This window comes from Carettochelys insculpta, chromosome 2 (assembly GCF_033958435.1).
Source record: "Carettochelys insculpta isolate YL-2023 chromosome 2, ASM3395843v1, whole genome shotgun sequence".
Classification (NCBI taxonomy): domain Eukaryota; kingdom Metazoa; phylum Chordata; order Testudines; family Carettochelyidae; genus Carettochelys; species Carettochelys insculpta.
Window position 1 is genome coordinate 200841818 of NC_134138.1, and position 10217 is coordinate 200852034.

Consider the following 10217-nt stretch of genomic DNA (forward strand, 5'->3'; position numbering starts at 1 on the left):
CCAGCAAACTACCACACTAGGCATGTATTACTTGAGCTACAGGACTAAATAAATTCACTAACAAAAGAAGAAGTCTTTTGTACTCCAAGGAGGTTATGAGCCTCTGCAAGGTCCAGTGGATTCCAAGAAGTCTGGCATGACAGTCTCCTTTAGCACATTTTCCTGCCAGGAACTGGGGTGCACCTACCTCATGTGATATCCTCAGAGTGGAGAATGGTTTGTTGGAGCAATGTGCTGGTTCTGGACAGTTGGCTTAGTAGAGCCTGGTTCAGCTCCAGGTTCTCTACCTTGCTTTTTTTACTCCCTCTCTTCTTCAGCAGCTCTTTGGCCTTTACCATACAGTGTGTGGCGACTGGGGAGATGTGGCTGCTACTCTGATGCAGTGCGATGCCCTTTTTTTTTTAGAATGGTTGTGTCCATTTGTTTTGATATCATGCTTGTCGCCAGAGTTGTCCTAAGGAACAGCAAATGATGAAAGGGGAACTGGTGACTTTCCCAGCATTAATTCAGACATAACCTCCAGAACTCTTTTGTAATGGAAAGTGATAGGCAGCCTATGGAAAGGAAGTCACTACCACCTCCCCCATAATTAGTTTTCAGACTTTTTTTTTTCCACAGGATTAAGCCTTGTACAGCGTTTAAGACCAGATTTCAAGCGAAAATATTCCTCTATGTTTGATGATAACACTGTGACTGAATATATCTACCACTGCAATGTCCAGTCACCCAGGTGAGCATAAGTTTGCCAAAGTATTTTTGAAATTATTGTTTCATCGTTGAACAGCCAGTGGTCTTCTCTGTGCCCTCAATAATGCGCACACAATGGGTTTTTATTGTAAGGTTGTTAGTTAGGCTGCTAGCGCTGAATGCGTTAATTTTAAAAGCACAAAATAATGAACTGAACATAAGAATAGCCATACTGTGTCATAACAAAGGCCCAGTACCATGTCTTCTGACAGTGGCCAATGCCAGATGCCCCAGAGGAAGCGAACAGAACAGATAATCATGAATTGATCACTCAGTCTTCTATGTTCTTATGATATTATACTTTCTGAGTAGTGCCTTGGTACAGATTTCAATTGGACCAAAAGTTCAGAAGATCTTTACCCATCTTATTACTTCTTTCACCCATATAACTCCCATATTAGAAGACTCATGCAACTAAAATTATTGACCTCAGAAGTTTAAAATCTGTGGTTTGAGAAAGAGTGAATATTACTACAAATACACAATTCTTTTCAGTTTTTAGTCACATTTGCAATTGTAATTTTAGTACCGCCAGGTTTAATTTTGCTTTGCTTTGTTTTGCTTGGTTTTTTTTTTTTTTTTTTTTTTTTACTTTGCATGAGCACTAGAGCTAAGATTCAATCGAAAGGATGTTCTTATAAGAATGACCATCCTGGGTCAGACCAGTGATCCATTTAGCCAAGTACCTTGTCTTCCAGCAATGGCCAGTACCAGATGTTTCAGGGGGAATGAATGGACTAGAGTGATTTTGAATAATCCCTCTCCTATCATAAAGGCCCATCTTCTGACACTCAAAGATTTAGGGAAATCCACAGCATGAAGTCTTCCTCTGACTTTCTTGGCTAAAAGCAATTGATGGACCTGTCTTCCATGAATATACTTAATTCTTTTTGAAACCAGTTATACTTTTGACCTTCACGTTGTCCACTGTTGTTGAGCTCCTCGGTCTGAGCGCATTGAGTAAAAAAGTGCTTCTTTCTGATTGTTTCAAACCTGCTGCGTATTAATTTCATTGGGTGACCCCTGTTGTTTGTGTTATAAGAAGAGATAAATCACCTTCTTTATTCATTTTTTCTCCACACCACTGATTTTACACATCTATGTAGTATCTTTCCTCTTCTCCCCATCCCTCAGTCATCGCTTTTCTATATAGAACAGTCCCAGTCTTTTTAACTTCTCCTAGTATGGAAACTGTTCTATCTGTGTAATCATGTTCCTGCCCTTGTCTTGTACCTTTTCTAATTCTGATACCTTTTTTCACATAGGAATACCAGAACTGTGTTCAGTATTTCAAATGTGGCTGCACCATAGATTTATATAGTGGCATTACAATATTTTCTGTTTGGTCTATCCCTTTCCTAATTGAGCAGATGATTTTTAGATAACTATCCACAATGACTCAAGATCTTTCTTGAGTGGTAACAGCTAATTTACACTCCATCATTTTGTATATGTAGAGATTGTTTTCCAGTTTACTTTGCACTTACCAACACTGAATTTCATTTGACATATTAAGTGGTGAAACTGCTTTCAAGAACATGACAGTTCCTTATGGATGGGCAAAAAGGCCAATGTTACAGCGGATCGCTCATTTGCATCAAGATATTCCTATCACTGTGATTTATGGAGCACGTTCTTGTATAGATGGCAATTCGGGTAGTACCATCCAGTCGCTGCGACCAAATTCGTATGTGAAGACAATAGTAAGTGAATTTTTAGACATTGTTTTTCTTTTTATGGATTTATGTAAACTATATCCATTTTTTGCCTGGTAGGTTCCACCCCTGGAACCCTAGTCTTATGATTTAAAAGGGTAGGAAATAATGATCTGATTCCTGTAACAGGGAAAGGGTGGAGAAAATACTCTTATTTGAGTGCTTGCATGTGTTCATTTCAATGCATGTGTATTTGCACACCAAGCACAGCTGCTAGAAATTTTTCCCTTGGTGGTATCTGTTGGGTTGGTGCTCTCATCATCTGGTGGTGAGCACTCTTAGGACCAGTATAAGGGGCCCTGCCAATCCATCCTGCTTTAGTTCCTTCTTACTGCCCGTGATGGTTGCTGGAGCATCTCATTGCTTTGGCCAGTTCTTTTCTTCATGGTTTTACATGGTGTTAAATAGATTGGATGTCTCCTGCCTTCGATAGCAGCATTTTCCTTTGTCCTAGTACCAAGACATGACTTAGTCCCTGGGATTAGTGCCTTTTCTATCATGCAAAATACATGTCTGTTCCTTTTTGAGCAACCTGCACTCAGACTATCTCAAATGCCTCGGGTAAGCACATACGAAGAACCACTGTGAAATATGTAATGAGTTCAAGCCCTGGATCCAGATGTGTGCTCCTCATGGAAGAGCCTTAAGACCAGACTCAGAGCTGTGCTCAAACTCAGCACCAATCACCTGTCCCTCAGTGCAGCACAAGGCCCTCAGCACTGATCATCTTCACTGGCACCCAAGAAACACCACAAGCACTAGGAGAAGAGCCAGTCTTTGGTTCCAAAGGAGATGGCAAGACCTGTGCTGGGACATACTTCATCCCTGGTGCTGCGTTGTAGAGTGCCTAGAACCCTAGTATTGGAGCATCCTACAATACCCTCTCAAGACTGGATATTTTACAATCCCATCAACACCTTCACAGCTGCAAGGGATCTTCTAACCCTGCCAGTACTGGTCTCCCTTGAGGGTCAGGAATCAGCACTATCCGTTCTCCCCAAGCAGCAGGGAGTCAATGCCAGCACTGTGTCAGAGGTCCTCACTGATAAGGTTTCCTAAGCAGTCTTCTCTGGCACCCAGTGACATGGCACTGCTCTGGTCTCCACAACACAGCTCTGAGTCCTGAGCAGAGTTGAAGGCAGAAGTGTACTTCCCCCACTGAAGCGAACAACCATACTGTTTCCCATGTCACTGCCACTCCATCATGGCCTGGAGCGTGTTGGGCCTGCCAGGTGCCTGGACACTGTACCCAAAGGGCCCAACCGCTATGCAGTAGCCTTTGTGGAAGCATGGGGGGTCTCATCCACCTGCAGGGATCCTTTCAAAATGCTCTCAGACTGTCTTGGAGGCCAGAGCACCTCTGGTACCACACAAAGATACTTGAGTACCAAACCCCAAGAGGAAGTCCTGTAAGATCCCCTGAACACTGAGGCACCAGTTGAGGATACCCGTTGGACTTTAGCCACCTATTCATCCTCTCCAGATGAGGTAAAAGTGATACCCAGGGTGTGTTTATCTCCAGATGACTGTACAGCATATCAGAACTTTCTAAATCATGTAGCCTTGAGTCTAAGGGTCCAAATAGAATGGCAAAGGAGGTGAAACATGGTCTTCTGGATATTCTGCTGCAAGTAAGCCTGTCCAAAGCAGCTCTGCTGCTTACATAGTGCCATCATGGACCCTATTAAAGCCCTATGGCAAAGCTCTGCCTCCCTTCCGCTATTGTTGAAATGCTCCGAGTGTACATACTTTGTTGGACAAGGGGTACTGGTTTCTCTTCACCACTCCTAACCCTTCTGGGCTCATTAGTGGTTGTGGCAGTCAGTGAGCAAGACTGCCAAGGACAGCAGAGCTCTGTGCCAAAGGCAAGGAACTCAAAAAACCATCTCTTTCAGTGCAAGGCTTACCCATCAGAGAGGCAACAGAGGAGAAGGAACTGAGTGTTTAGGCACAGGCTCCATTCTCAGTCATCCTTGACAGACCCTATGTACTCTCCCACACAGCACCCCTGGCTGTTAAAGCATTCCTTTTGACGAGACTGTTGAGGTGTACATCACAATCCATTTTATGTCAGATCCAGTTACCTTCCGTCTCCCTATTTCTGTACAGAGAATATTATTGTAGTAGTGTATCAAGGCACATTACACCCTCTCAAACATTTCACCCGCAACTAACTTAACAGCACTCAACAAGGTTTCATGCCTCTTCTGCCATGTTTTTAGCACAGGTTTTAGTTGAGGAAATTTGCAAGGTGTCAACCTGATCAGCTATTTATACCTTCAGAATTTATTATGTCATTACACAATAGACCTGAGGCAGTGTTGGTTTTGGCTTAGCTGTGTCACAGTCAGCCTGCACTTGATCTCCAAACCCATTTCCAGGGCAGCTGTTTGCGGGTCATCTACATTAGAATGGACATGCGCAAGCATTTGGAGACTTAATAATTAACCTTACCATAACGGTTGTTCTTTGAGAAGTTGCACGTGTCCATTCCCAACCTCCCCACCCAGAGACAATTGTCAAAAAGAAACTGAAGGAGGGCGGGGCTCCTTATATCAGCACGATGAGCATGTGATGCTAGAGGGCGCTAGAGCAGAACAAGGATATACTGCTAAGGGGAGAATTTCCAGGAACTGTGCACAAGCAGTCACTGTGCAGTACATCTTGAAGAAAAACACGTTAGTCTATAAGGTGCCAAAAGACTTCTTGTTGTTCTCGAAGTTACAAAAAGGTTAGTAACTGGTTTTTATCTCCATTTTTTCACATGGAGCAACTCAGGATTGAGAAAAGTGGCTTGTGTAACATTAAAAGGAAGTTTTGCTGTGGCATTCAGAACTGAGCCACATTTCTTCCTAATTTCCAGTCCAGGAGATTAACCATAAAATCTTCTTTCTTCTTTACAAAAGTACGAACTGTGCAGTGTTCTAATGAAATGTGTTTTGTAACCAAAACATTTACATACTACTTAAGGAATCTTTTATTTGATAAATTGTTCCAGGTACTTTATGTAGTACAATCATATTTTATTGAATAAGTGATAACTATTTTTCAGTGAAGTTTTGGAAGTGCCCTCATTTGTATCATTGGGAGAAATACTCAGTTTTGTCTTTCTAGCCAATGTAGCTTCTTTTTATAGATGTGAAGAGAGCTGTTCTTTCAGATGTGTATCAATATTAATCTAGGTTGCAAGCATGCACAACTTTGACGCTATTTTAAGGAACTAAATGAAATGTATTCTTACCATTCACATTCAGAATCATATTAGACAACTGTGAGTGAATATGTAGAGCCCTGCAAATTCATGAATATCTGCATCTATGGATGCAGACAGTTGCAGCTCATTTTTGTGGATACGGACGCCATTACAAGTTTCGTATCCATGCAGGACTCTCTTAATATGGTTGGATAAGGTACTTTTACGAGTTGGTCAGATCTTAAAATATTCTGCATATCATAGTACAGCTGTTTAGTCTTCCAGATGTGACAGGCGAGGAATTTGCCTGCATAGGCTCTAGACGTAATATATTGTAGGCCCTTAAGTTAAACCAAAGACTCTGTACACGTGGTGGATGTAGGCACGTGAAAAAGGGAGGCTGGACAAGATGAGATTTTTCTCGTTCAATTTTCTGGTTCTATAGTTCACTAATAACCACCACCCAATAGAGTGTAGGTGGATTAAGTAAATTGTCATTAAGCTTCAGATAGCATTTCAAATCCATTTAAAGAGCACTTCTCCTCCTCCTGAAATGGTGACACACATTTGAACAATATATTGAGTGAACATCATGAAATTAGGGTGTGTCTTATTGCATGATAAACAGGCTTCCTATAACAGAAGTTACTACTAAAATGTGGGGAATAGAAGAGTGTAGGATGTGCATGAGTGCTTCAGGCAGGTATAGCCTATTTGGTTTGGGTTTTCTGACAGAACAGGATGGCTGATTTATTGTCCTATTCTAATTTAGATTAATAGCTGAAAGGTGAATTATAAAAATCAAATGAGACATAGAAAGAAAAATAGGTACACTGAAAGGCATCCCTTAGGGTGAAAGAGAGGCTTCCTCCAACGTCTCCCTATAGATAGTATTCCTGTTCTTGGTAAAGTGTTTATCTAGCAATGTTTGTTCTAGTATTCAGCTAAGTCTCTTGATTTCTAATTATATTTTATTTTGTGACTGTTTTCGTAGCTTACTAGTAGCTCTCTTTTCTTTCGGAAACTTGTTTGGATTCCTAGAGAATTAAATATGCCAAAATGGTAATTATTCTTCCAAAGTGCAAGTCCATTCTAATTTCTCAAAAGAAGATAAAGGCCTCAGTATAAAATAAAGGGCAAAGGATTCAGGTGCCTTTCCAGAGAACACAGTAAAATGGCCTATTTTACCACTCTAGGCATGGAGATAACAAAATTACAGAAGTATCAGTGTGATTTGCAACAGCCCTTACAGTTTTTTAAGTATAATTACCTATTCAGGAGAGTGCGAGTAGATGTGGTATTTAGCACCTGACTTGACTTTTCCCTGATTATCATAGTAGTTAATTTAGAGGGTTGAAATGACAAACAGGTTGCTGCCACAGTCTAGAGAATCCTCAGCAATTAAAGCCCTCAGTCAGTTCTTAATTATCTGTTGTAATGCCATTTGTCTTTCCCAGAACATACATTTCATAAGAGATGCAAAACATTCTCACGTTCTGTAAGGCCACATCTACACTAGCACGTCCTTTCAGAAAATCAGGCCCTCTTCTGAAAGAATAAATGGCGTGTCCACACACAAAATGCACTCTTTAGAATTCCTTTCGAAAGAATGCAGCACTTCTTCCAGAAGCCCTTTTCCTCTCCCAAATGAGGAAGAGCACCTTTTTCCAAAAGATTCTTTCAGAAAAAAGTGTGTGTAGATGTTCCGGGGACCCTTTGTTCGAAAGAGTGGTCCTCATCATGCTGGATTTTTTGATCCTTGGGATTCAAAAGAGCAGTCCTTATGGTGCTGGAAATTTTCGATCCCTGGCCTGTTCTTTTGAAAGAGCAGGGGCTTTGTGGATGCTCTCTTATGAAAGAACAGCTTGCTCTTTTGATCTGCCTTTTTGTGTGTGAATGTGCTCTTTCGAAAGAAGAGCTTCCTGAAGATCATGTTTCAAAAGATCACTGTAGTGTAGATGCAACCAAAGTGTTTAGATGGGAGAGAATGAAAGAACCACTGTCCAGACTTTTGGGGGAGTTGGAGCTGCATTTTGGCAGAAAGCTTAACTTGTACAGCACCATTTCAATGCTCGCTTCCAGTGAAAACTTGTTGGCAATAAAGCAGGTATTGAATACACAGTAGTTTTACTCTTTATTTTCTTTTGTTTATTCCTATGTAATGATGGCTCCTCAATAAAAAGAACAAACTTCCAATTTTTCCCCCAGCATGTGCCTCTTTTGTAGTTGCTTATTATGTCCTCAACCTGGAAACTGCTCTTACAGCTGAATCAATGTGGATTGAGTACAATAGGCTGACAGTTTTAAAAATCAACTTTCTCATTTAATGCACATTCTAACACTTACTAGATTTGTCTGATTTAATATTAACACTTATGTAACATACAGGAGCTGAGACCAAGAATTAAAATAAATGAACCTAATGTTATTTAAAGTTTTACATTCACATTTAGACATCTTAAGTACTAGAAATGTTTAACAGTGATGAGCACTAACCAGCTCCTCTGGATCTCAGTCCTTTTGAAAGTCAGGCTTCTGGTTTAGCTGCCTTACTTCAAATCCCTAAATCTAAAGTGTAAAAACCTGTTTGGAAGTCCTGACAGGACATTTTTATACAGGGTGATCAAAAGAACTTGCAGTATGACCAAACATTTGGGGGATGGGGGACCTTTTTTTTTCTTTCCCCATAATGTCTGTTTTTTCCCATGTCACAAGGTATCAGGATTTATAGACTTTCATTATTCTGACTCCTTTTTCCTCCTCCTCCTCCCAGGCTATCCTTGGTGCTGGTCATTATGTGTATGCTGATCAACCTGAAGACTTCAATCAGAAAGTAAAAGAGATATGTGATTCTGTGGACTGATGTTGTTCATCTAGTTATAAAGTCCAATCATATGTGCAGTTTACAGCAATACCTTTTAGAACATTACAAAGTACAGAGTTAGTCCAGCTGGCTCTGTTGGCACACAGTTTCTTCTTTCAAGAAGTCACCTGCACACTTAAACCACTTAGTGCCTTTTGAAAGTGGAATATTTTAAATGGAAACTTGTACAGTTTACTTTGAGACTTGCCTTTAAATATTTAGACATGTTGCTTGCCTGTCTGATACAGAGAAAATACAACTTCTTTTTTAAACTGGAAAAAATTAAATTGATTGAAATTTGCAACTTTTTGACGACTTTAAATTATGTTTTAGTCTAAATCTGCTATAAGGATTTATTTACTTAGCTGTTACAGAAATAATATATTGTATAAGGATACAACTTGGTTTCTTTATGTAAACATTTATGCTTGGTAGGCTAATGCATTCGAAGTAAGAATCTGAAATTTGTTAATATTTCTTCTCAAACTTTCTGTACACTATTTTAACGTTTTATTTTGTCATGACAGGTTACTAAGTGGGTGTTTGGAGAGGGCAGAGCCAAAATAATTAGCACAGTTTATCATTGGAACTAAGGTGCATTGATGCATACAATATTCTTTTGGATGTTGGATTCTGTTATCTTCTTCACAAGATATTCTTTCATGTGTCTAATCTCCTAGGGAGCCTCTGTTATAAGAGACAGTGGTGGTGCTGACAGTCATTCTTCCATGAGCATATTTTTCTTTAGAGTGCAATGGCTTGAAATGCAGAAGTGGCTTGTTAATTGCACAGCCTGTTTTTATGTTGATACAATTATTGCAAGACCTGTTGCCAGCCCAAATCTAACAGTTTTTGAATTGATTAATACCAGGAAATAAGTGTCTAATAAGATTAACCTAGATCTTTTCCTTTCAATATTAAGCCTGCCATTTTCTCACAAATGCAAGTTTTGCAACACTGAAACTAGTCTAATTGGAAATTCAACAAAATACTGGATCTTAGTAGGAAGGGATATTACTGGAATAAATAGTATCAATGAAATAAACAATTTCTTGTTTTGGAAATTTCTTAAACTATATTTCACTAATTCAGTATTTTACAATTGGAGCTAATCTACTCTCAGGTTCTTTACAAGCGTGCAGTTTGACATTTAGTTTTCGGGTGCTTTGTAAAAAAAAAAAAAATTGAATAAAGTATTTTGACACTTTAAAGCCATATTATGTGGTAGTTTTATTTTTTTTAAAAGTAAGCTTTGTATTATGTAAGACTTTTTGATTTCCATTTGAAGTTTGGAATAACTACTAAATGTATCTTGATCCTTTGTATAACATATTTACCAAGTGTTGTCACTTTCTACAGGCTCAAAAAGAATTTCTGGATGTCTTTGTTTTCCATGTTATGATTATATATAGCAAATCTTCTCATAGCTTGTATTTCACTAAAGCACTGTCCTTGTGATTGCCTTGACTGGTGGTACTTAATAACTAAACATCTGAATAATTTAAGTGCAATAAATTAGTGAATTGAGTTGCATTTTTAGCAAATACAAATGTATAGAAGACAAAAGTCAGCATTTTCTGCAGTTTGGTGCTCAGAATGGAGATGCAGAACATCAGGTACATTTTTGTATGTAGGTCATAAATGAAATGACAGCATGACTGATAAGGCATGTCTAGTTAGTAAATAGTTTTTCCATAAT

General features: G+C 39.3%; 1 protein-coding gene across 1 annotated transcript in view; it reads left to right on the forward strand.

Annotated features, from left to right (window-relative positions):
• Window positions 1-9733, forward strand: part of ABHD5 (abhydrolase domain containing 5, lysophosphatidic acid acyltransferase) — a 28643-nt gene extending 18910 nt beyond the window's left edge. The window contains exons 5-7 of the mRNA XM_074988328.1: window positions 619-730; window positions 2264-2450; window positions 8429-9733. Coding sequence (XP_074844429.1) covers window positions 619-730; window positions 2264-2450; window positions 8429-8518 — 389 coding nt within the window. The 3' untranslated portion in view covers window positions 8519-9733. The remainder of the gene's footprint in view (window positions 1-618; window positions 731-2263; window positions 2451-8428) is intronic.
• Window positions 9734-10217: the final 484 nt, after the last annotated feature.